Source organism: Heloderma suspectum, chromosome 3 (genome assembly GCF_057233095.1).
Source record: "Heloderma suspectum isolate Gila_16-S chromosome 3, 16-S_ref, whole genome shotgun sequence".
Classification (NCBI taxonomy): Eukaryota; Metazoa; Chordata; class Lepidosauria; order Squamata; family Helodermatidae; genus Heloderma; species Heloderma suspectum.
Genome location: NC_139460.1, coordinates 248,135,219 through 248,162,757, shown reverse-complemented (window position 1 = coordinate 248,162,757; position 27,539 = coordinate 248,135,219). Strand labels below are relative to the sequence as shown.

Here is a 27,539-nt window from a genome sequence, read left to right as displayed (position 1 = left end):
CTGGTTTGCCCATTTCACTTTGGTCTTTTGTTTCCTTCCTTTTGATGCTATAGAGCTTTCCTCCTGTGCCACGGTGCAGGAGCTGACCCGAACCAAACAGGGACCATTTACTCTGGAAGAGCATGCTCTTTATGAAGACAAATGGACAGTTGATGAAATTGCCCAGTCCCTGGAGTGTTGCATGTCTCTTCTCCAGGCAGAGCCATCTCGTAAAAAATTAAAGACAGAGCTGTCTGAAGAACGTGCTGTGAGCTGTGATGATAAGTGATAAGTCAGACCAAGGAAAAAGACTGAATGACTAAGACATTTTAAGATTGCTCTGGGATTGTCTTGTCTTAACCTGTAAATTTACAGTCGTGTGTGGAGGATGACAAATTACAATGCAATTAAAATGATACCTTTCTGTCATTTCTGCTCACGCCAAGACACATAAGAAGATGTCCAGTGTTTATTTCCTCTTATAATGTCCATGTTGCATTGTAAACATATTTGTCAGGGAAGCAGACTTGTTGGTGTACCCTTGAAAGGAGATCGCAAGGTACGCTTTTTAAATTACTATTATTTATTTTAGTTCCATGTTTGTTTGTTTTATGTTACTTAGGGAATTATTTCCCAGTTTTCAAAGTAAAAAAAAACATTCACAAAGTGGTTTACAATATTGCATTGGTGTAAAAATGATTTAAAACAATAATTTAATATAGCAAACAATACAATAAAAATAGCCACTTGAAAATAGGAGTCCAGTAATACTATTTCCAGAGGGGTAGCTGAATTGCAGCCAAAACAGGTCATTGGCCAAGTCATCAGCCTATGTAACATCAGCCTATAGAGTCTTTGGCACCTTTAAAGACTTACACATTTATTATGGCATAAGCTTTCATGGGCTACGGTTTATGATACAATGTGTAAGAGCCTTGCTAAATGTACTGAGAAATGGTAAACTTTTATTTATAACGGTTGATTTGAGAGGACAGAGTATAGCATGGAATTATGTTCATACATATAACATAAAGACCTGAGAGACTGGTTCACTTTTTCTTCCTTCCAACCCCACCACCACTACCTCCCAGATCTCCCAGTTTAGACTCTGACAAATATTCCTGTAAAAGTGATGGAATAAATGAAAAAGATCTTAATTTGAGTATTCATATTAAGAGTGAGTGCCCCTTAAAATACTTGCAAGTGAAACTCTGACCCTTTCTTAATTATCACTTCTGTGTGACTTAAAGTGGATGAGTAGCATCACCCTTTCCTGGCCGAAGGTTTAGAGCAAACACAATGAAGTATTCCTGCTATGCACAGTTAATATAGGGAACTGGGTACCCCAAAATTTTGAGGTAGCCTTATTGGCTTAGTCAAAAGGGTATAGGTTTATTAATTTTATTAGAATTATATCACACCTTTCTTATGTGGAATTCAAGGTGGCATACAGAGGGATCCCAGGTGGTCTCCTATCGAATTTCAGGATTGGCTTCAGGCTCTCTGGTTTGGTTTCTGACTCTAATTCAGAGGCAGAGCTAGAAACCCAGCCGAGACAGGGAGTGGGGTAGGAAATTCCCCAAGACTCTCCAGGAGTTAGCGAAGAACCTTCTGAGGGTTCTGAGCAGGAGGGCCAGGCTCAGAGACAGTCTTCCCCCCTCCTCATGGGAACCCAGCCTCTGTTGGAGGGGGAGGAAGCACCAGAATTGACAGATGCCAGAGCCCACCACTGAGTTAAGCAAGCAGAGCTGAGAGGAGGTGGGAGGCATTCTGCCAGATTTGCTGCCCATCAGAACTTGGGTTGGGAAGATCCTCCCCAAAGGGAGGAGCCCAGAAAAGCCTGTTGAGCACAGTGGGAAACCCGTCCGTTAGTAGTAAGGCAACTGCCCTGCTTTCAGTAGCTCCCTTAACAAAAGCCCTATTCTGCTAATTAAGCCCAGAGGACAGCTCCCAGCCTTTGTAGTTGCTTTGTAGTTGCTTTTCACAGTAGGTGTGAAAAGGTGCTATTAATGAAATAAAAGAGTTTGTAGCTTACACAGCAAGTCTGTGTTGCCTCGCTACTTAATTGGGAAGGCTTCAACTCCCTGACATCGAAGTGCTGGTCAGACCCAAGTTTGCTTAACTTCAGCAACATGCCCCGGTTCAAGACAGGAATAAGTGTGTATTAGGTGCTTTTAGTCTTTGTCAAAGAATGAAACATCCATGTTTGTTGGCACTGTACCTATGACTGCAAGATACCAGGGAGACGAATTACTTCACTAGCTGGACCTTTGGTCTGACCCAGGAAGACAGTGTTCCTGTTCAGTTTATAAGTTGTTAAGCCATCAGTTCTCCCTAGATAGTTCACCAAGCCCAGGTGAATCACACACTGTGCACTTACTACCAGGGCAACATCCTCTTGTAACACTGAAAATCCAATATGCCATGCCACACCTAAGAAACATTTAGATTATTGACTGCAGCTTTTCACATGCATACATTTTCTAAAGAAAACCTACTTAGATTTATGCCCAGGTATGTCAGAAGAAATGAACACAACCATGCCCAACGTCTCTTCTGTATATAAAGAAAAATGAATTTGAATCTTAACAGTTGTTTCCCCATTAAAAAGCGGTAGCCTGTGTGGAATATAAAGACATGGTTTTTCATGTGTGTACTTACTTTGGCATGCTTCTGTTAGAAATCTTGATAGAGTGGTGGTGCTGATGCTTCCATAGCTACACCCTTAGAATGACATTAAGATTTGGAGCTAGTGTTTGATTGCTGAATCATTTGTTTGCCTAGATACTACCTTTGGGACTTATCTTTAACCCAAACATGCATTTGGATACCTTTTTTTTTAACCATGGGTTTGTATAGTGGTAGTGCTGCTCTTGTGATCCAGTAGTACATCCTGACACACCAGTTGAAGACCAATGGTCTAGAAGACCATGGCTACATAGAGCTAATGGGGCACTGAAACTACCACATTGAGTATCAGTGATTAGGTGATTATTTATCTGATAAAGATCCATAGATATGCTTTGCAGTGGCCCCATCTACATAGGGGATTTACTCTGGTTCTGCTGCACCTCACAGGCGATTGTAGGACACGATGTACGCCCCTCTCTGCAGCAAGCACAGGCTTTCATTCCGTAAAACCTGCTTTTTTGCAAACTCATTTTGTGACGGATTTTCCCATCATGGCAGCTTCAGTGTGGTTTGGGAGCCTGTGTGACCTCAGCTGGCTTTGGCACGAGCTGGGGGGGAGCAGCGCTGATTGGCAGAAGGGAAAGTTGCATCGTCAATGGGTGGACACGAGGAGAGGAGTGAGCTAAACACGTCTGCTCCAAAGTTACTCATTGCTTTCAATTGCACTTCACTGAGCACAGGAGCAGAGAGAGGGGCAGGGAGCGAGCCTCCACTCATTCGCCGCATGGCACCTATGCAGCTGATGAAGTTCCGTTCTACACACAGGACTCCGCCAACTCAGCCCTGAACTAATGCAGTTTCAGGTGCCGTTTGCCCCGTAAAAGTGGGTTTTAAAAACAATACTCCACTTTGTTGGCTACATGTGCCACTGTAGGAACAAATTCGAATTCACGAAAATCTGGCTTTAAATGGAATCACATCATAAAGCATCTCTGTGTAGATGGGGCCAGTGTGTTTCCTTTTCAAAGAATTGGCACGCACAGCGCTACACTGTAACTAGTTCTATAGCTGACTGTTTCTTCTTCCCCAGGCCAAATCTGTTTCAAATTCTCAACACATCATGCCTATAATTACCATAAATGCTCCAAGAGAATCTTGGCATATACATTAGCTGTCCTCTGTGTTTTAGTCTGTTCTAAAAATAGGTATTAATGCATTGTAAATCTTCTCTGGATCAATGTTTCCACTTCCAATACTGTTTTTTTGGGGTGGGGGCAATTTCTTTAAAGCTGCTCAAGTCAAGAGATTCCTGGCACTGATGACATTGGCAAAGTCTGGATCCTCCAGGTAAGAATGCTGTTGGCATATCAAATTAAGACGACTAAAAAGGACTCTAGGCAATAGTCAATACCTGAAAATCATCAACAAAGCTGGATCTAGGAGCATGTCTAAACTTCATACCTGATCCTCCAGGGAGTGGGATCCCATCGAGGATAATCAAGTCCTCCTTCCTCAGATCAAGTGTGGTGCTCTCCTCCAGATGCCCCCTCTTTCTGAGATAAGACAGGTAGCCACTATGGAGAGGACCTTTTCATCTACGGAATCCTCTCAGCACTCCCTGGAGCCTCCTTTGATATCCTTTTGGTGCCAGGCAAAGAGCCCTTTTCTTCTCCTAGACCCTTTAAACAATTAAGGCATTGTTTTATCTGCTGCTGTCTACTTTTCTGCTGTATTATTATTATTGTATGAGGTTTTAGTTTGATGTTATTTTTTTGTTGTTAAAACTGTGTTTGAACTGCCCTGAAAGCAAAGAAAATTTCTATAATAAGCCATTATACTCTTGCTTAAAAGTTTGTCTTGGACCCCAGTTCTGCATGTTGCTTAGGAGCGTTTCAAGTAACTATGGGTTGGTTCTGAAGATACACTTCCATATGCAGAAAGGCATCTTCCTCTCACTGAAGGGGTGTTCGATACTGTGTGCTACAGCCTTGTCCCTGTAAAGTGAACCTAATCCAAAAAAGTTCTTCCACCTGCATAAGAGCTTGTGCTACTTCTTATGTAGGTGGAACTATTATAGCACCTACCGCTTATAACAATATGCAAACCCTTGGGAAGTATTTATGGAACAGGGCTAGCAGCTATTTTCCATCCAGATCCAACTGTATGGTTGCAATAATACTTCAAAGCATGTGGGTACAGCCTCTGCACATGTTTCTCAGTGCATGCATGATGAAAGAAAAAAGATGTTAACATAATCATGTTCAATAAGCACTTCCTTGCACAGCTGCCTCACTTGTTGCTAAACTTTTTTCACATAGCTGCTTCAGCTGTAACATGTGAAATGGTCCTGGGTACCTTTTCCGTCGATGCAATTACCTTTAATTGGAGACATGAATAAAAATGAGTGCTGCACTGAAAGAGTAAGTGTATATTTTCCCAAAGAAATATTATCCAGGGCACATCATATGAATACTAATTATCTGATGGGACATTAATTCTCTTCTTGGGGGAAAAAGAGCTCAGCCTGAAAAAGTTATTGTTGGGCAAACCAAATGTATATTTCAAAGAAGTCTATTTGGGAGTTATGCAGACTAACAATACACATGAATGTTTTGGAGAAACTAATTATATGTGACTACATTGTTGATAGAAGTAGCATACTTTATAGAAATGGGCTGTCCTAGGATTGTCTTGAAATTAACTGATCCGTTTTTCTTTTTATTATTTTAGTAACATGTATCCTGCTTTTCTTCACAAAAATAAACAAAGTCGCTTACATCATAAAAATGTATAATCAATACATAAAACACATCCAATATAAAAGTATCAAAACCAAAACTAACAATAACATAACAAAAATCAGTTAACAGAGGGGTAGCAACACTAAAAATATATATATCCCTGAATGTAGAGAACAAATTGGCTAAAAGCTTTCTGAGAGAGCTGTGTTTGGGCCATACACCAAAGAAAAGTGCCAGTACCTGCCAAGCTTCTCTAGGGAGGACATTCCACTGAGAAGGCTCAAGAAAAAGATGCATGATGCTGTTTTGTGTGTAAGCCATAGAAATATTTTAAGTAGAAGTATTGTAAGACTGGTGGTATCATTTTGAGTCACTATTTAGTGACTCAAATGACTCAATTTCATGATTATTAAAATGCACTCAGAAGTAGGGATATATGGATTTTGTAAACTCCATTCCATCTGCGTTTCGTGGATTGTCAGGTGCCTTTTGTTCCATAGTTGGATCATTGACAGAACTGGATTTTTTCCAATTTCCCCAAAATGTGCAAATCCCTCCCAAATGCACATTTTCATGCTTTAGCCTGTGGGGGAAATGCACATTTTTGGTTGGTGTTTTTTAATTTTACATATTTTTCTATGACTAAATTTGCATAAAATTCCTGAAATTTTTTTAAAAAAAGGTCCGCAAGTCCGTGGAATCAGTGTGACAGAAAAAGCCAGTCCAATGGCTTTTGGACTGAATCCGATCCATGGGTCGGATTCATAGAAATCTGAATTCATTTGATTCCGTTCTCCGACATCCCTACTCAGGAGTAAGTGTGAATGTGCATTACATAGACATAGGATATGCAAATAGTTCTTGCTTTGGTTCACTGAAGGTTCACTGTGTCATTGATCCTAACACAGAACTTCTCCATGTTTTGGATCTTACTGTGATGGACCTGCCCGCACAAACCACCTAAATCCTGAATTGTTATGCCAATGCTGGGCTTTCTAGGAACAAGCAGAACTATGCTCCCTTGATAATTAACTGAGCCAAAACATGGCTGTGCTTAAACGTCTGAATTGTGGGGTTGAGACTGTCACTGCCCTGCTGTGTGTGGTGCACATGTCACAATGACAAAGGGATTTTTTTAAAAGCTGAGAAATTGAGAATAAGTGAGAGTGAGTAAGTGCTGGCTCCCAGCCACCTGAGCGCTCTGGCTGCAAATGGAAGGAGCTAAACAACCCAGCAATGCTCTGTCCCTACATTGTTTTATCATGAATTCTGAATGTGCAATTCTGGGTTGTTCGGGGAGAGACATCCCAGTGGCCGTAAATGTCATGGGGATTTCTCTTCTTCCCCAGGTAGGAGGTAGGGCTTCGAAAGAGGAGTGGGAGGAGCCTGCAGAAGGTACTCAACTCTCTGCAGACCAGATTTGGCAACCCCCACAAATTGCACCCAGATCATATTCTCTTCATTATGAATTTCATTTCTATATCGCCCAAAAGCCGAGGCTCTCGGCTCAGTTCAAAAACTCCAGCCCTGCTGAAATATTTTGTCTCGGTGTCTTTCTGTTTTTGAAGGCTCTGCTTCAACCAAGATTTCAGAAAGATGAAACCCCAATAAAGACTTGAATACCCTACCACATGAACCAATAGAACTACAGTGGCTGATGTTGCAAAACCTGTGGCTTGTGCTGAGGCCAGCTAGATTGGTGTCTTATACTCTGTGAAGACGACTGGGCTGTTCACCGCTGCCCTGCTATGACAGAGTGGATCGCTCAGTGCTCGAGTACATTCTTTGCATGCATAAGATCAATCTATGGCATCTCTGATTAAAATAGCACTGCGGGAAAAGGCTGCTACTGGAAGATACGAAATGCTGCTGCTGGCAAAGTAAATGACAGGGACCAGTGACCTGACTGCTCTATTCACTGCAGTGAAAGCTTTTAATATTGAGAGAGAGAAAAAAAACTAGAACTGGTTTGGGCTAATATGATTTTTGCTGAGCAAGCACCATTGAGGATGTTGTACACATGACAACAGCTTGCCTAAGTATTTCAATGACAACAGCAAGCCTGACGTTTGCCTTGTCATTACCACCCAGTGACACTCTCATTAGGCAGTACTATCATGGAGGAATGATGTGAACAAAGGAGAACTTTTTGAAAACATCTGGCAACCTCCAGAAGGAGAGCTTTCTCTGTGGTGGTGCCCATACTCTGGAATAGCTTTTTCCCCCAGATACAAGACATCTGCTGACACTTAGAATTTTGCCACATGGTGAAGACAATTTATTCACCTTGGCATTTAGTGGCTTGTAATGGTTTGAAGTTCTTAAGTTGGAGAGAGTTGAATTTTATTATCTGTATGTTGGAGTGTTGAGTGTGTGTATCTTATTCTTGTACACTGCCTGGAAATGGTAACATGAAAGGTAGTATATAAATACTAGAAACAAATATGTAATTCATAAATATGAATGCATTTTAACTGCTTAGCAACGTAAGAGCCATGCTAGATCAGACCAAAGGTCCATTTAGTCCAGCATCCTGTTTCCCACAGAGGGCAACCAGATGGCCATGGGAAGCCCACAAGCAGGACTTGAAGGCAATAGCTTTTGCCTGCTGTTGTCCCCACCCCACCTCTACCAATTGGTGTTCAGTGGCATACTGCTTTTGCATCTGAAGGGCCGGGTTAGTTACTATTGCTAACATCCTCCATGAACTGAATAATTCACTTTTAAAGCTATCTAAGGTAGTGGCCATCACTATGAGCTGGTTTAGATCAGAGGTCTTCAACCCATGATTCACAACCCAGAAATGGGTCTCGAGGCTGGCCAGATGGGTTGCAACAAAGCAGCTTCTAACTGATTTAGTGCATGATACTTTATGATCCTTTGGAGAAGGAAATAGCAACCCACTCCAGTATTCTTGCCAAGAAAACCCCATGGAACGTATCACAAGGCTAAAAGAGATGACGCCGGAAGATGAGCCCCTCAGGTCGGAAGGTGTCCAGTATACTACTGGGGAAGAGCACAGGGTATTTCCAAGTAGTGCCAGAAAGAGTGAAGTGGCTGGGCCAAAGCCGAAAGGACACTCAACTGTGGATGTGTCTGGTGGTGAAAAGAAAATCCGATGCTGTAAAGAACAATATTGTTTAGGAACCTGGAATGTCAGATCAATGAATCAAGGTAAGCTGGAGGTGGTCAAACATGAGATGGCAAGATTGAACATCGACATCTTGGGAACCAGCGAACTAAAATGGACAGGCATGGGCGAATTTAATTCAGGTGACCATCATATCTACTACTGTGGGCAAGAATCCCATAGAAGAAATGGAGTAGCACTCATAGTCAACAAAAGGGTGGGAAAAGCAGTACTGGGGTACAATGTTAAAAACGATAGAATTATCTCAGTACGACTCCAAGGCAAACCATTCAACATCACAGTAATTCAGGTCTATGCCCCAACCACTGATGCCGAAGAAGCTGAGGTTGATCGGTTCTATGAAGACCTACAACACCTTCTACAACTAACACCAAAAAAAGATGTCCTCTTCATCATAGGGGATTGGAATGCTAAAGTAGGAAGCCAAGAAATCACCGGGATAACAGGCAAGCATGGCCTTGGTATACAAAATGAAGCAGGACAAAAGCTAATAGAGCTTTGCCAAGAGAACACGCTGATCATAGCAAACACTCTTTTCCAACAGCACAAGAGATGACTCTACACATGGACATCACCAGATGGTCAATATCGAAATCAGATTGATTATGTCCTTTGCAGCCAAAGATGGAGAAGCTCTATACAGTCAGTAAAGACAAGACCTGGAGCTGACTGTGGCTCAGATCATGAGCTTCTTGTTGCAAAATTTCAGCTTAAATTGAAGAACATAGGGAAAACCACTCAACCATTCAGGTATGACCTAAATCATATCCCTTATGAATATACAGTGGAGGTGAGGAATAGATTTAAGGGATTAGACCTGATAGAGTGCCTGAGGAACTATGGACGGAGGTCTGTAACATTGTTCAGGAGGCAGCAACGAAATCCATCCCAAAGAAAAAGAAATGCAAGAAAGCCAAGTGGCTGTCTGATGAGGCTTTACAAGTAGTTGAAGAAAGAAGGGAAGTGAAAAGCAAGGGAGAAAGGGGAAGATATATCCAACTGAATGCAGATTTCCAGAGAATAGCAAGGAGAGACAAGAAGGCCTTCTTAAATGAACAATGCAAAGAAATCGAGGAAAACAGAATGGGAAAGACTAGAGATCTCTTCAAGAAAATCAGAGATCTCAAGGGAACGTTTTGTGCAAAGACGGGCATGATAAAGGACAAAGAAGGCAGGGACCTAACAGAAGCAGATGAGATTAAGAAGAAGTGGAAAGAATACACAGAAGAACTACACAGGAAAGATCTTAATGTCTCTGATAGCCATGATAGTGTGGTCACTGAACTTGAGCCGGACATCCTCAAGAGTGAAGTCAAGTGGGCCTTAGGAAGCATTACTAACAACAAAGCTAGCGGAGATGACAGTATTCCAGCTGAGCTATTTAAAATCCTAAAAGATGATGCTGTTAAAGTGCTGCATTCAATATGCCAACAAATCTGGGACACTCAACAGTGGCCACAAGACTGGAAAAGGTCAGTTTACATTCTAATTCCAAAGAAGGGCAACGCCAAAGAGTGTTCAAACTACCGCACAATTGCGCTCATTTCACATGCCAGCAAGGTGATGCTCAAAATCTACAAGCTAGGCTTCAGCAGTATGCGAACCGAGAACTACCGGAAGTACAAGCTGGGTTTAGAAGAGGCAGAGGAACTAGAGATCAAATCGCCAACATTCGCTGCATCATGGAGAAAGCAAGAGAATTCCAGAAAAGCATCTATTTCTGCTTCATTGACTACGCTAAAGCCTTTGATTGTGTGGATCACAACAAACTGTGGCAAATTCTTAAAGTGATGGGAGTACCAGACCACCTTACCTGTCTCCTGAGAAACCTGTACGAGGGTCAAGAAGCAACAGCAAGAACTAGGGATGGCGGAGAATTTCTCCATGGATCTTCGGGAGGCCAAGCGCGGAGGCATTCGGCCCCCCGAAAGTGTTGGGGAAATTCTCTGCCGCCCCCCCCCCCCGGATGGGACTTACCTTCAGCGAATGTCTCTCTCGGTGGCGGGTCCCGGCGGCGGTTCGGCGGGGGCGGGGGCAGTGGCCGGTCTCCCGACCGGCTGCCGCCGCCGCCATTACAAAATAAAAAAGTAAAAAAAAAACAACAAACACACACACTCGTGATAGGCTACGTGACGATTTACGTAGCCTATCACGGCTAGATTTCCAAAGTCAGCCATGATAGGCTACGTAGCCTATCACGGTTGACTTTGGAGAAAAAAAAAAGCGCGTATGCAAATGGCAGCGGCCCATGGGCGCCGCCATTTGCATTCCTTATTTTGGCACGTCTAGTCTACGTAAAGATTTATGTAGACTACGGCGAAAATAAGGCAACGCTATTTGCGTTGCCCTTATTTTCGCCGTAGTCTACGTAAATCGTCACGTAGACTAGACGTGCCAAAATAAGGAACGCAAATGGCGGCACCCATGGGCCGCTGCCATTTGCGTACGCGTTTTTTTTTCCCCCAAAGTTACCCGTGATAGGCTACGTGACGATTAACGTAGCCTATCACGGCTGACTTTGGAAATCTAGCCGTGATAGGCTATGTTAATCATTACATAGCCTATCACGGGGGGGGGGGTTGTTTTTTGTTTTACTTTTTCTTTCGTGGCCAGGGAGACGGGGCGCTTCTCCCCGGCCTGAATTTCGGCCGGACGAGGCGGGGCGCCTCCCCCCCCGGTCTGAATTTTCGCCGGGCGAGGCGGGACGCCTCCCCCCCTTGCCTGAACTTCGGGGGGAGAAGCGAAGCGCCTCCCCCCGCACCGCAAATCACCCCTGAGAAAAGGTAAGTGACTTTCGTACATCCCTAGTAAGAACCAGACATGGAACAACTGAGTGGTTCAAAATTGGGAAAGGAGTACGACAAGGCTGCATATTGTCACCCTGCTTATTTAACTTATATGCAGAGTACATCATAAGAAACGCCGGGTTGGATGAATCACAGGCCGGAATTAAGATTGCCGGGAGAATTATCAACAACTTCAGATACGCAGCCGATACCACCCTAATGGCAGAAAGCGAAGAGGATCTCAAGAGCCTCTTGTTGAGGGTGAAAGAGGAGAGTGCAAAAGCTGGTTTGAAACTCAACATTAAAAAAACTAAGATCATGGCATCTGGCTCCATCACTTCCTGGCATATAGAAGCGGGAGAAATGGAAGCAGTGACAGATTTTACTTTCTTGGGCTCCAAGATCACCGCAGTCGGTGTCTGTAGCCATGAAAGTAAAAGACGCTTGCTCCTTGGGAGGAAAGCTATGGCAAACCTAGACAGCATAGTAAGAAACAGAGACATCACCTTGCCGACAAAGGTCCGTCTAATCAAAGCTATGGTTTTCCCAGTAGTAACATAGGGCTGTGAGAGCTGGACTATAAGGAAGGCTGAGCGCCGAAGAATGGATGCTTTCGAACTGTGGTGCTGGAGAAGACTCTTACGAGTCCCCTGGACTGCAAGGAGGTCAAATCAGTCCATCCTAAAGGAAATCAACCCTGACTGCTCATTGGAAGGACAAATACTGAAGCTCAAATATTTTGCCCACCTAATGTGAAGAGAAAACTCTCTGGAAAAGACCCTGATGCTGGGAAAGACTGAAGGCAAAAGGAGAAAGGGACGGCAGAGGATGAGATGGCTAGATAGTATCACCGATGCAATGAATATGAACCTGAGCACACTCCGGGAGAGAGCAGAGGACAGGAAGGCCTGGCATACTATGGTCCATGGGGTTACGAAGAGTCGGACACGACTGAACGACTGAACAACAACAACTTTATGATACTCTACTACTTGATAGTAGTAATGATACTTTAATAAAGGTAAAGGTGTCCCCAGCCAGTTGTGTCCGACTCTAGGGAGTGGTGCTCATCTCCATTTCTAAGCCAAAGAGCCAGTGCTGTCCAAAGACACTTCCGTGGTTACATGGCCAGCATGACTGAACACCGAGGTGCAGAGAACTTTGTTACCTTTCCCACCCAAGCGGTACCTATTTATCTACTTGCAATTTCTTGCTTTCAAACTGCTAGGTTGGCAAGAGCTGGGACTGAAGACGGGAGTTCACTCCATCACGCGGCACTCAGGTCTCGAACTGCTGTCCTTCCAACCTTCTGGTCTGCACTTCAGCATCTTTACCACTAAGCCACCGTGGTCCCCGATACTTTACTACTTCATGTGAAATCCAAAATCCCTCTCATGCACCACAGAGACATCCTAACATGGGTGAAGGGGGCAGCGACCTGCCTCTTGCCCACAGCCACAGATGGGGCCAGCCATGTATTTCTCGGGAAATATTCCATAAAGCCAGGGCCACCACTGAGAATGCGCTCTCTGTAGTGCCTGCCAACCTTACTGATCTTAGTAATAGGCCAGTGAGTAGGGCCTCTGAAGGTGATCCTAAAACATGGACAGGTTCATGCAGGTGAAGGTATTCCTTCAAATAATGTGGACCCAACCTGTTTAGGGCTTTGAAAGTCAAAAGCAGTGCTTTAAATTCAGCCTGGAACAAAAGTTATTTTTGTCATGCTTGACTCTACTGCCAATCAGTTTCATTAGCTGAGTCAAAGTTACAGTGACTGCAGTAATAAATAAAGTACAATGTATTGATTTGCAGTTAGAGCTTTTATACAGCCAAGGAGTATTATTTCAATCCTTTGGTTGTGCAGCCCAGATACGCTGCAGAATTATGTCTACTAAGAGATGGATTTTTATTTGACTGTCTACATAAGCAAGGACACTAAGCAATATAACTTAACTGAAGGCAAGTCCCATTACTTATGAACAAACATGAACCTTCCAAAAGCAAGGCCTGGTAATTCCTGGCCAAAATAGTTTTTTCTTATGAGATCATAGGTTCGTCCATGCTATTTGAAAACTGAAAGAATTCAGAGCTCAGAAAGCTGGGTGGCATAAAATAGGAGTACAGGATTATCTCTATGCTGTGGATGATTCTGGTGAAGAACAGGATGCCATCTTTTGGATCCTACTGCCTTTCTAGCCCCCAGATTCTTTCTAGCTTTGGCAGAATATATACTAAACTTCAAAGGATACAGAGAAGATTTGCATGGCTCCTGTGCAAGGGTGACATGCACATTTGTGAAGCATTCTAATGGTGGTGGGTGGGGAAAGAGGGACCCTACTGCCATAGTAACACCGCTTCCCATGCCGTAGGTCCCAGGTGCAATCTCTGGCATCTCCAGTTCAAAGGTTCAGGTAGCAGGTAATGTGAAAGATCTCTGCTTGGGAATCCACTGCCCCTTAGAACAGACAATATAGGTCTAGATGGGCAAATGGTCTGACCTGGTGTAAGGCAACTTCCTAAGGTCATACGACACTTTATATTTCTACTTCCAAGTGTTTGTGTGAAGGGCTGCAGCTCAGTCGTAGAGCACTTTTTTTCATGCAGGAGATCCAAGTTTAGTCCCTGGTATCTCCAGGTAGAGCTAGGACAGTGGACACCTGTTTGAAATCCTCAAGAGCTGCTGCCAGAGTAGATAATGCTGACCTAGATGGCTCAGTGGTGTGACTTGGTATGAGGCAGCTTCCTATGACTGAGGGCACAATCCTATGCATGTTTAGACAGAAAAAGGTACTACAACTCCCAACATACCCAGCCATCCTGGGAGTTGTAGGAATGCTAGGAGTTGTAGGACTTTTTTCTGTCTAACATGCATAGGATTGTGCTCTTACTGTGTCATTTATAATGCTTAATCTCAGAAGTCAGATATCTTTCCTCATGGTACTATTTAAAAACCCCCAGATAAAAGCAGCCTATAATTCAACCTGTTAGTAGATATTTATTTGTGATATTTATATACCACTAAGTATAATAAAATACCTAAGTGGTTCACATATAAATATTAAAATCACATTTAAAATCTATATTAAAAACAATTACAATAAAAGCAGTACAAGGGCAAATATGGAGCAGCATGATTAATTTAATTACAGCTCAGGGCAAGCCTGGGTGAACAAGTGTGTTTTCAGGAGGCATTTAAAAAATGCCACATTTTCTACCTCCCAAACTGCATGAGGGAGGGTTTTCCAGAAGGTGGGCCTGCCATTGAGGTATTGTGTGGTGGCATTCCATTAATTTTGGAATGACCAGCAAGGCATCCTCTGACATTTTTAAAGGTCGCCTGGGTATGTATGAGGGAAAGCGGCCTGCTAGGTATCTTGGTCCCAAGTTGTTTAGGGCTTTGTATGATAATAACTCTTTTTATGTATTTTATTGCTGTGAGCCGCCTTCGGAGGGCTTCTGCCCTGAAAGGCGGCCAAGAACAATTTAAAATAAATAATAAATGACATAACCTTATATGGGGCTTGGTAGCTAAAAGGCTAATATTTGTGATATGGTTTTAAGAGAAGTGTAGACTTGCTTTGTATGAGATTTAAATTTCATTTTAAACTAGGTTATTCAAAAAGATCCTACAATTAAACTGTTCTTTAAAAATCTGATTTAAATAAAAGCCATCAGTTTTTACCCACCTTATATTTTATAATGTATGGTGGTCACCAAGGGGCATCTGCTAAGCACTTGCTATTTCTGTGCTTTGTAACAGGAAATTGGCCCTTGTCAGTGGACATCATTTGTGACCTTTACTGACCATAGGACTGTGGTGCTTAAGTCAGCCCTGTTTGCTGCTGTTTTGGCAAAGTGGATGATTAAGATCAAATTGTTTGAAAGTTTAAGTTCTGATAGGAGACTTCTAATATCAGAGAGGGTATATTTTTAATGGTAGATATGGACAAATATCTATAAAGTGCTGATAAGTTTCTTCTGACAGACAGAAAATATTGTACTTCTTCTGACAGATAGGAAATGTTGTACTTCTATATTCAAGGTGTGAGGACTCCACGGAAAAGAAGCTGCAAAGCAAGTGAGCTGAGATTGGTGGCTTGGAATTAAGTTGTGGCTATAAATACAATCCAGAGAATTGTGAAATAGTCAGTGGTGCCTATTAGGTTTTTATAGCTGTGTTCAGGGGTTTCTTTCTTTATACTTCTGTTGGGTAGAAATGTGAAAAGCAAAAGCAAAATCCAAGACACTTTGCTGCTACTAATGATTGATGTGATTACGAGGAATCATGCAACGATCTTGAAACAACCTCTTGAGATTTTCAAAATTCAGTGGTGAGACTGTTTTCCTACCATCATTCATACTTTGCCTTTTTCTGCTCAGATGTATTGGCTAATAGAGATCTATGTGAATTCTTCAATTGCTCTTCCTTTTTTCTATGACATTTTATTTTGAAAAAGTTAAATATAGAGGCAACAAATAAGAATACACATAACAATGCAACAAGATCATGCAGGACATAAAAAAACTCACTGATTATAATTCTTAGTATATCATGGAAATGTGTGTGGGCGAGCTAGAGTAAAACAGCCTAAGGAGAAGCTCATGGTATAATGAGACAGGACATATTAGATGCCTATATTTATTCTTACTAAATCACTTCTATAAATTTGGCTCCTTGGCTTAGTCCTAATGGCTTGAAATGTAAGAGCTGCTTCAATTTTATTTGTTGTACTGTGACATCAATTTAAGAGTGGTTGAGATTATTGTGTCTTTGCTTGAAGGAATACAGAGCTCAGTGGAGGTTCCTAGCTTACATGTATCAATGGCGTTTGCATATATGATATCCTAAGTTCAGCCAATGGCATTTCCAAAGGAGGGCCTAGGCAGAAGGGCTAGGAAAACCTCTGCCTAAGATATCAGAGAACTGCATTTGAGGTACATAGCCAGAATTCCTAATACTGGGATCAAAAGATCTGTATCTTGAATAAGCACATTTCCTTATGGTGAGAGGCCATAACTCAGTGGTAGGGTGTATGTTTTGCATACAAGAAGTCCTAAGGTCAGTCCCTGATCACCCCACTTGAAAGGATTTTGGGTAGCTGGGCTCTGATACCTCCTGCCAGAGACTTTGGAAAGCTGTTCACAGCTGTAGTAGAACTTTCTGAGCAAGATCACTCAATACCCTGTCTCAGTGCAAGGCAGCTTCATATGCTCATATGGCTGTTGGGGTGTGCATGCACAAATAAAGGTAACATGTTAGACTCTTGCTATGTTTATGCATATTCTGATAGTGTTTCTAGGCTTTTCTCCAGAAAGACATCTAACTTCTGATACGAATTTCCCTGATATGAATTTCCCTGACCGAAATTACCGGACAGGTGTTGTCTCCCCTGACTGGTAGCAGCTCTCTGAAGTGTCAGGCAGAGGTCATGCTGAGCAGGACTGGCACCAGACTCCAGTGTGCCCTTGACACAGTGCTTCTGGTGGGCCCCTGCTGCTGTCACTGAAGCCCCCTGACCACCACCGCCAAAGCTCCATTGCAGCTGCCCATCACCCCCTGTCACCACTGCCACTGCTGAAGCCCCCCGCCAGTCAGCAAAGCTCCCCTCCCCTCTGCTCCAGTATATATTTTTACCTGTCATGGTGGTGCCACAGCAGCAATGGCTCCTCCTCCTCGCCTGGCTGGCCTCTGGCAAAGCACTGAGGCACCTGGCTGGTCAAGCGCAGGTCCTGCATGCAGTTACCTTTTGAGTAGCAGTGATCTGAACCAATCAGATGCTGCCTTTGGAAGGGATTGGTCGGTGAGGGCACAGGAGCGATGTAAAGACCTCCCTGTGCCCTTATTGACTGTGTCCACCGAAAGGCAGCATCTGATTGGTTCAGATCACTGCTACTCAAAAGGTACATTTTTTAAAATGTCTTGTAAAATGGGGCACCACAGGGCTTCCCAGGTGGGGGAAGATGGGCAATTGTGGTGAAGCAGGCTGAGGCTCAGAGGCACAGATGGGCATTTTTGAACCTCTGGGCCCTTGGCAGCTACCTGCCCGTGCCGACCCCTGATGCTGGGCCTGATGCCGAGTCCTTTAAACTGGAAATGTCTAGGACATAACCCTTCTACATACAAAGCATTTAGTCTGCCATGGAGCTCAGGATCATTTTCAAACCACAGTGTTACAACTGTTTCCAAAGAACTATTTGGAGAGACAAGGTAAAATGATAATGATATAAGGCAGGGATGGGAAACCTCTGCCCCTCCAGATGTTGCTGGACTCTGACTCCCATCAGCCCCAGCCAGTATGGCCACGGGTCAGTGATGATGGAGTTGCAGTTCCATAATTCTTGGAGGGCCATAGGTTCCCCATCCCTGGTATAAGGTAAGGCAGCATTGTTATCCCTGGGGGACCTCAGTCTTATAGGACATTTCTTTTAACCTCTACCTGGATCGGCTAGAAGGAGCTTGAAGACTATTTTGGCAAGGAAGTCATGTTGCAAGAGCCCCCTGATAAGCTTTTGTGAGATAATATTGGAAAGAAGCAGCTACATTTGGGGAGTGGCCTGTCAAGAATCAGTGGGTATTGTTTGGATCTTGTAGAAAACAGAACTAGCCATTAGACATATGTTGTTCTTATTTAACCAGGAATCCTATGGTGAGGTTGTTGATTTTGCAATCAAAACCAATAGTAGCTTTTCTATAAATTACTTCTTCAGTGCTAGGAATAGCAGTAGCTTGACCTAGTTCTCTACAGCAATTACCTGCAAGATACCAACACTGAAATTCAGATTTGGTTTTACTAAAGGCTGCCGGTATGCCTTGTACACTTTTTTGATGGGTTGCTTTTATTGCTAGAGTGCTAAAGTAGCGTGAAAGAGCAGGAGTGAATTGGATGAGAAAAGAAATGACACCAGCAATTTTTCTTTGTTGCACCTTTAAGGGGGGGAAAGTACCCTATAGGTACACACCAGGCTAAATATTAACTGAGGTGTGGAAATGGTGGTTTGTGCTTTAGACATTTTCATGCAGCCCTTTTTGTTGAGGCGCTTACTGTCCACATCAATATTCCCTGATTCCAACTGAAAGATAAATTGAAACTTCCACAGGGGTCATCTAAGAAACAACTGCTGTGTCTTTCAGACTATAAATTTCTCCAGGGTTTAGTCCCTGAAGCTGAGTTTAATTGTGGGGCTTAGGTCCAGAATGTGCAAAATGATGAGAAATGTGTTTTATTTCTGAAAGAGGAAAGAAATGTCAAGTAAGGAAATGTCAAAATGCAATAATCAGAATTGGGTGTGTGCTATGCAAAAGTAAAACATAAAAATAGAATCCCACACCTATACAATTCTGTATCAAGCACATATGAATTCTGCAAAAAAAAAAATTAAAAAGAAGCAAACTGAGTAAACTCTGTAAGTGTTATAGAAATTTCGGTTGTAATATGTCTGTTATCCCATAATTTTATTAACTAGGCTATGTCTATTCTACCTTTATGTGAAATTGTCATGCCAGGCAAAGACACAGTGCCTTATCAGAGACTCAGGAATGTATTTACGTTAGAGTACAAGGCTACTTCTCTGCGCATGCCTAGATATGTAAAAGGCGCTGCCTGTTTTCTGTTTCTACCAGGGAAAAGAACACAATTTTTGTAACAATTCTGGTGACTCTGGTTGGACTCCCTGTGTGACCTGGGAGCTAGGCAAACGCTGGATCAACCCAAGTGGAGGGCGCCCTGGACCTTGTTTGGTTCACCGTGAGGTTTGAGGTGGCTGTTGCCTGGCAACCCGGCTAGCAAAGGACTCCTGAAGAGACGAGGCGAGTGGCGGTCTTTGGAAGACAGGACGAAATGCTGTCTGACTCTGGGGTTGTTTGGAGCCTGAACTATGAAGTAAGTCGGATCACAGTGTCTGGGCCGTCTGGGGAGTGTAAATCTCCCAATCTTGTCCAACTGGGCCTTGCTCAAGTAGCAGCAGTTGAATAAGAAAAAAATAAAATAAAAAGGGCCGACAGGATGGGATCGAAACTTTCCGTAGGAGAATATAGCCAAGACCCACTGGGATGCATGCTTAAGAATTTTAAGTTGTTTAAGTTAGATTATAGTGTCAAGATGACAAAAGACGAGCTCATAAAGTTTTGTAATGGGGAGTGGGTGACATTTGGTGTTGGCTGGCCAACTGGGGGAAGCTGGAAAAAATGTGTCCAAGGTATATAATAAAGTGATTGTTGATAACCATGGGGATCAGCTGCCTTATATTAATGCTTGGCAAATGTGGATATTGAAAAATCCTGATTAGATAAGAAAATGTAAAGGTCAATATTGTAAAGTAATGATGGTATGCTCTGAGATGAAGCCCAAAGCCCCTGTTCTCCCTGACTCAAGCCCCATGGAATGAGCTTGGAGATTAAGAGATCCTGCCCAAGGCTCCCTGGGTTTCCCCTGCCCTATTCAGCCTGTTAGGTTGGGAGGAGAGGTTGCTGGGGGAGGAGGGAGGGAAGCCCCCCCGCGGAGAACCCATCTGTTACATCCCCACCTCTCACTCCTTCTAAGTTGAAAAATCTTCCACTGTATTCAAGTTTGTTAGAGGAAGCAAGAACAGCTAAAGACTTGTTTGAAGTCTTAAAGACTGTGGCAAAATTAAAAAAAAACAAACAAAGACAGAGCAATGTCTGGGTCTGTGTGAGCTTATCTCTGCCAGTCTACTGAGAGCAGAGCTAAGGGGGGTTGCCCTGCCCCGCTAGAAGATGTCTGTGAGGACCTAATAGAAACAGTAAGATTTGCAAAAGAATTGCCCAAGTTAAAGCATCACAGCTAGAAAGCTGAGCAGTCCTTGCTCTTATCTGTCGAAGAATCTAAAAGGGGTGTAAGGTTACACCTTCCCCTTTTGAACTAATGAAGAGACAGAGAGCCTTTGCTAAAAACATCCCATTTTTATTGCCCAAAGTCTTCTTTGTTTGGATCCATTATTGTTTAGACTTTTGAGAGGCACTCTGCACATGGACTGGAACTTTGGACTGTTAGAGACTTGCCATGAACAGTACTGTGAGGCTTGTCATAGCCTTAAACTCCTGTTGTTGTAGATTGTGTGTTTGTTTGTGATCAGGTCAGTGCACAGTTTGATTTGTAACTTCCAACACTCAGATAAAAAGCTGTATTTCCAAGGCTTTGATTTCGTTTACCCTAATGAAGCATACAGATGCAAATTGCTAGAGATTCACAGACTACAAAGGAAACAGCCTTCAAAAAGTTCAAAGAGAAACTACGAAAGTTAGTTTCCGTTTAGAAAAAAAGGGGGGCAGTAAATTCTCTTAAGAAGTGAGAGAGGAAAATCCCCCCCCCCTTCTCCTGTGGCACCTCTAAGCCCAGCTGTGCTTCTAAAGCCTGAGAAAGTTCCTGCCCCACGTGTTCCAGCTCTTTCTCAAAATCTGAACTGTCTGGACACTCTATATGCTCAGAGGCAAGCCTGACACTCTGTCAACATTCATGAAGTGTGGAGTTGCCGATGCAAAAATGGTGGCTTAAAACTTTTTGCATATATAAAAATGCCCTTCCCTTGATCTTGATGGGCCCTGACTATGCAGCTGGAGGAACAGTATGATTGCTAGATCTGTTCCACCATGCCCTACGATTAAAAAAAATGTTTTTCAGTCATGCTGTTAGATTTAAATGGTGTAAAGCAGAAAAGGCAGGGGGAAAAAAGAAGCAAATTATATAAAGTCTAGCAGGGACTGACTGAAGACCCTAGTGCATGTCTTCAGAGGTTGTTTGATGCATTCCATCAATATAGTAATATTAACCCTGACGCTCAAGACAATTTAAGGATGGTTAACACGATGTTTATTGCTCAAGCAGCAACAGACATTAAAAAAAAGAAAAAAGTTGCAGAAGACTGATGGGGCAGTGGCAATGCCTCTGCCTCAGTTGATGGAGATTGCTTATAAGGTGTTTGTGAATCGTGAAAAAGTAGAGAAGAAGGAAGCAGATAAGAAGGTCAGACAGAATGCAGCTTTGATTGCAATGGCAGTCACAGGGCAAGTCCCTGATTAGGCAGATAAAGGTTTAAAGAAAGATTTTGGGACTCGGAAAAAGCCGCTTTTGGGGAGAAATAAATGTGCTTACTATAAAGAGAGGGAACATTGGCAAAAAGACTGCCCAAAGCAAAAGGAGAAGAAGAGGGGAGCGATGGTGGCCATAAAAGGAAAGAGGACTGGCCGTAGGTGTCCTTGCTTCAATATTCAAATGACCTTCTTCTGGCCACCCAGACAGAGGACTCATGTGCTGAAGCTACTATCTCCCTCCTGCAAGAATTGAACTTGAAAGGCTATAAAGTGTCAAGAGAAAAGGCTCAGTTTTGCCAGACCCATGTCACCATCTTGGGCTACCAAATTCAGAAGGGAACCAGAGACCTGAGCACTGCTCGGTTAGATGTCATACAGAAGACACCGAGGCCTAAAGACCCTCGAGAGTTGCAAGCCTTCTTTGGGCTCACCGGGTTTTGTAGAATGTGGATACCTGATTATGGAGGGAAGGTGAAGCCCCTGTATGAAGCTTTGACAAAAAAAAATATCATCCACTGAAAATGGACAAATGAAATGGAAAAGGCTTTTCTTGAGCTGAAGCAAGCCGTGGTGTCACCACCCGCTCTGGCCTTACCAGATCCCAACAAACTGTACCAGCTTTATGTACATGAAAATAAAGGAGTGGCATTGGGGGTTTTAACCCAAAGGACAGGTCCTTCCTGGAGACCTGTAGGATACTACTCCAAGACTCTAGATCCCACTGCAAAGGGATGGCCTGCTTGCTTGAGGACCGTGGCAGCAACTGCGCGTTTAATGGAAGAAGTCCAGAAAATTGCAATGAAAGCAGATATAGAGGTGCATACTCCTCATGGCGTACCTCAGATCCTGGAAAGCAATAAAAATAAGTTTTTGAATCCGTCATGCCAGTGATGCTATGAGATCTCCCTGCTTTCAAGCCCAGGCCTCATTCTACCACCTTGCTCCCTAAGCCAGATCTAAATTGTCATGACTGTTTAAAAATTTTGAGTCAGGTGACTCTGATCAGGCCTGACCTCATTGATTCCTTGTCACCAAAGCCAAACCTTGAAGTGTTTGTAGATGGCTCCAGCTGTGTGATAGAAAAAAAAAGATACACAGGATGTGCAGTAGTTACTCTTGAAAAGGCGCATGGAAAGCGTGCCAATCCCAAAGAAAGAAGAGGCAATGCTTTGGCAGATAAGGCTGCAAAAGAAGCTGCACAAATGAGAGGTGAGGAGGTGCATTATGAAAGAACCCTAATCCCATATTTGTGTACAGACTTGGTTCCAATCTACTCTCCAGCTGAGAATGAGAGAGCTCTTGAACACAAGGCAAAGCAAACTAAAAATAAATGGTGGATCATCCCAGGAGGGAAAGTGTTCATATCCAAGCCTCTTTTGAGTTTTATAGTGAGAGACTTGCACCAGGCTACACATCTAAGAAAAATTGCAATAGAAGATCTACTTGTGAGACACAGTGTAGCCCCAAAATTATAAAATCCAAAAAGCAGTGGCTAATCGCCCTTTGTGCCTCGAAAACAATCCAAAGATGTTTAAGCCCCCAGCTCAAATAAAAAGTCACCCATGGGCTTACTATCCCTTTCAGAGACTTCAAATTGACTTTTCAGACTTGCCCCAGATTCATAGCTATCAGTACCTGCTAGTAATGGTAAACCAGTTGACCAGATGGGTTGAGGCATACCCAACTCACACAGACAGTAGCCAAGATCTTGTTAAAAGAAGTAGTCCCTAAGTTCCTGTTACCTGAAGAGATTAAATCCAATCAGAGGCTCCATTTTGTTGGACAAGTAACTTAAGCAGTGGCCCAGGCATTACAAATGAACTGGAAGCTACACCCTCTTGGAAACCTCAATCTTCAAGTCAAGTTGAGAGGATGAATCGCACCCTAAAGTCAATGCTTACTAAAATTTGCTCAGAGACTAAGTTGAAATGGCCACAGGCCTTGCCAATCGCCTTAACTCGAATACGGTGCACCCCCAGGGGAAGTATTAAATTGACACCCTTTAAAATGTTATATGGGCGCCCACCTCAGATGTTACCTATGGCTGATAGCTTAAATATAAACTTAAAGGTAAGGGCTTTAGAGATCCAAGAATATGTTATTGCCTTGCAGTCTGTTTTGTCTTGTCTTCACAGGTTTGCAGCACCATACCAATCCTTGCCTTTAGATGCTCCAGTGCATAATTTCAGTCCTGGTGATTAGGTGCTGATCCAGTCCTGGAAAGACGAACCACTTACTGAGAAGTGGAAGGGTCCATTCCAAGTTCTACTCACCACTGACACGGCTGTAAAAGTCGCTAGAGGAAAGAAGTGGATCCATCACACCCGCATAAAATCATCGCCTGCACCAGAGAGGGTCACACCAGAAGCTGACCCACCTAAAGGCCACCATTAGAGTAGCAAACCACTAAAAGGATGGGGCAACTTGTAATTATTAAAACAAAATAATTGTCAGATTCAGAACCAAACAGGGTAGGGGGTGGGCTAGTTACAGGATTGCTTACCCTGGGTTCATACCCAGGAATTATTGCTCACACACACACACACAAAATAGAAAAAGCATCCTAGGCCTCACTTGCCATTTAAAAAAGACCATCAGTGCCACAGCCATAATGGTAAGGGCCATGCAATCTGAAATTGAAGATCTCAACCGGCTAGTGGCCCAATATCAGTTTGTTTTAGATTATCTCTTAGCACGCCAAGGTGGCTTCTGCACCCTAGTGAAGCAAGGGTGTAGAGTAAAGTACCATGATTTAAACAAAGCCATAGAAAATGAAATTGCCAAACTACAAGATATAATTGGACAGAATTATTCAGGAGCAAGTGATCCTTGGTTATGGTTGACTTCCTGCCTTCCTGATTTTGCATGGTTAAAACAACTTGTAATTGGCGCAGTTCTGCTTGTTATGATACTATTGGTTATGGTTTGTGCCTTTAAGTGTGTAGTCCACTGCTGGACCAAGGAGAGGTATGGGATTTAAGAAAAGCCTTTTGAGGGGGGAGTGTTATAGAAATTTCAGTTGTAATATGTCTGTTATCCCATAATTTTATAAGCTAGGCTATGTCTATTCTACCTTTGTGTCAAGGGCTCCTTGGAGGCCTCTCTCAGTCTAATCCAGTAGCCAAGTCCAGACACAGACAAAGGGATTCTTTTCAAAGCTTTATTCCTCTTTTACAACTTAACAACTCTACCGTTAGCAACTAGATATGAGCAGCAGAATACCTATGCCCTAAGTTGGAACAGTTGGTCCCCGTTTGAAAGGGAATTACTGGCAGACCCCTGAACTTAAGGACTAGGGAGAGTCCCTCCCCTTTTCCCTTGGATCCTCTGGGCGCAGCCGTTGTTTGTGCGCTAACCGAGCACTACGCCTCCTTTCTGCGCCCTCCATTTGGCGCCGCTCTCTGCGTCGGCGTCGCACGTCCATCAAGTCTGCTTCCTGCGCTCTGTCACTCCCAGGACTGCTATCTAAGCTAGGAATGCTGGTGGGAGGAATCTCCATCAGCTGTTGGCCCTGGGAAAAAGGAGCGCGCTCCTCTCCCAGGAGCGACCGCTCTTCCTCAGAATCAGAACTACTCTGGGATTCTATGGGCTCAGTGTCCACCCTGACACTTTGTGTGAAATTGTCATGCCAGACAAAGACATAGTGCCTTATCAGAGACTCAGGAATGCCAGGAATGTATTTACGTTAGAGTACAAGGCTACTTCTCTGCGCATGCCTAGATATGTAAAAGGCGCTGCCTGTTTTCTGTTTCCCTCTCAGCTAGACAAAGAGATTAGTACAGCGCAAGCGTAAGACAGCCCCCAAAGGTCTTGCCTATATAAACTTTTGGATCACATCACTTGATTGTGACCTTTGTTGGAGCGTTAGCCCCAAGGGTTGCCTTATTCTGCAGAATAAAATCGTGTTGGACCAGATCTCTGCCTCCTCTCGTTCTTGGTAAACAAATTGGAAAGTCTACCAGGGAAAAGAACACAATTTTTGTAACATAACTACTTATTGTGAAATGTTAATTGTACTTGTGAAATGTTAACTGTTTTGCATAACTTATTTGGTGTGATTTAGTCATGGGGAAGGGCAAGGAGTTTTGCAGGCCTCAGGAAATGTTGTTCAGTGTTTATTCAACCCCTTGTCAAAAATTTTAGAAGACACACCAATCAGGAAGCTGGACAAGAACTTGATTGTCTGTTACTAATAGAACAGCAACAGGAAACTCCTGACTCCATTCAGATACAACTGGTCTTCAACAGGTGTTGCCCATATACTTTTAAGCATATCTTCACACAGCCCTAGAAACTTGCTGGAAGGAAGGAAGAACTAAGATTCTCAAGAAGCTGGACAGAACAGTACATTCTGTGCTACTTCTCTGCATTCATGAAGGATTTCATAATAATCACAAGTTCAGAAAGCATCTAAGAGAGAAATCACTCCATTTTTATGCATTATAGCAGCCTTCCTCGACCTGATGCTCTTCAGAAGTTTTGGATCACAACTCCCAGCATTCCTGACCATTGGCCATGCTGGCTGCACCTAGTGGGTGATGTAGTCCAACAGATCTGGTAGGCACCAGGTGGAGAAGGACTGCAGGTAGTTTTACCCCCACCCCACCCTGCAGGAGCCCTATGTTTTATAAACAGGGACTCCACACACCCTATCGGTCATAATGGGCAATATTTTACCATTCATATAAGCCTATTTCTGAATTCTGTCACTGGTTGTTAATCTTGCCTTCCACATGTTGACTGAATGAATGGAGGGGTTGCGCAACCTGCCCCTGACCTTGCATTGAGCAGAAAGTGAGAATAGGACTCCACATATAATCAGGAAACCTTGATCAGAGCTCCCTGCACAGATACCGTTGCATATACAGAGAGTCCATTCTCACCTATGGAGGTTGGTGTCAGGTTTAGGGTGGTGAGCCCATTTTCCCTCTCCATGTTCACTCAGCACATGGAACAAAAGAGCTACTCTTACGGCATGATCAGGAAATAGACACCAAGAGGCTGCTTGAATGTGTGTGTGTGTGTGTGTATATATATATACGTGCAATAAGAAAGCCTTGATTCAACTCCATATCATGCCCCAAGTGGTGTAAACAGGCACTTTCTTACGTGAGCAGTGTGGGGCAAGAATATATTTTCTAAATGCACTCAGGTCCACTCCACTCCACTCCACTCCACTGAATAGTGGTCACCTGGGTCTGATTATCTGCAGTGCTGTGTAGCTAGCACGCCAAACACACAGAAATGTATTATGTAAAAGTGGCCGGAGCCGTAACATGAGCTCTTGCTCAGAGAGCTGCTGCTTAAACTTGAAAAGAGAAATGGGGACTGCCAATGTATTTGTGTGTAGGGGGAGGGTATGTATTATAACATATATTGTTCAGATAGGATAAGGCAATGAACGCTAGCTGGTATGTGCATGTGTGTGTCCTCTGCTAAACATTTCATTTTCTTCTGATGAGCAAAGTCGACAAAGCTGCTTAGGCTTTTGCCAACAGCTAATTGGACAAGTGTGGACATTCAGGGTGAATCTGAAACCGCAGCTCTATTTGTTGCACTTGTCTCATTAAGGGTCTTATTGTTTGTATTCCTCGAGCTGGGGATCCTCCAGCTGTGACCAAAGCTTTGATAAATTGCCACTGCATATGCTTGCAAAACTAACTCTGAATTTTTAAATGTACCAGATTGCATTTGGCATCTTTTAATTGCTTCTTTAAACATTCATATGACTTGCCATTTTAGAAGGAACCCAGCTTTGCTCTTAGACCCATTAGCACAGCATCTTTCTTCCAGTGAGATTAGGGCTTTGGGAAGGTACTTTTGCTTCGGATTACAGGGTACAAATTTTCTAGCTGTAACCGTTTGCTGCATAATTGTGGGTTTCATCCTTCTCTTTGTATCTTACTGGCAGCTGGGATTGCTTCCAAGTGAAATGGGACCCTTTAGCTGCTGCCATCTTAATTTCCCATGAATGCCTCTGGGCAGGTTACTCGACCTTTGCAACTGGCCATGCTCGCTCATGGAAGCCATTTCAGTGGCTGTGCCCAAGACAGTTTCTTGAATTTCCAAATGTGCCCATGGGTGCAAAATATTGCCTACCTCTCGTAAAGCACCTGAAGCAACAGGTGGAGTGTGGGGACAGGACAGCACTATAGGCTTGCTACTATTAGTCTTGTTTCACCTGTGGGTTTTGCTGTCTCAAG

General features: G+C 43.3%; 1 protein-coding gene and 1 non-coding gene across 15 annotated transcripts in view; both read left to right on the top strand.

Moving 5' to 3' along the window:
• TRUB1 (TruB pseudouridine synthase family member 1) overlaps nt 1–25,314 on the top strand; it is a 70,832-nt gene extending 45,518 nt beyond the window's left edge. For 2 of the 14 annotated variants that reach the window (XR_014789478.1, XR_014789466.1), the window contains 2 exons: nt 54–7,231; nt 18,910–25,314. Coding sequence is in view for 1 of the 14 variants with exons in the window: in XM_084846142.1 (XP_084702268.1) it covers nt 54–268 (215 nt within the window). In the remaining 13 variants the exon portion in view is untranslated. Of the gene's footprint in view, nt 1–53; nt 10,700–15,502; nt 15,620–18,909 lie in introns of those variants that run through there. The other 12 variants (XR_014789474.1, XR_014789473.1, XR_014789476.1 and 9 more) reach the window with 12 other exon arrangements.
• Nucleotides 13,496–13,602, top strand: LOC146351002 (U6 spliceosomal RNA). Its single transcript, XR_014789778.1, has one exon. It is a non-coding gene; the product is annotated as a U6 spliceosomal RNA (small nuclear RNA).
• Nucleotides 25,315–27,539: the final 2,225 nt, after the last annotated feature.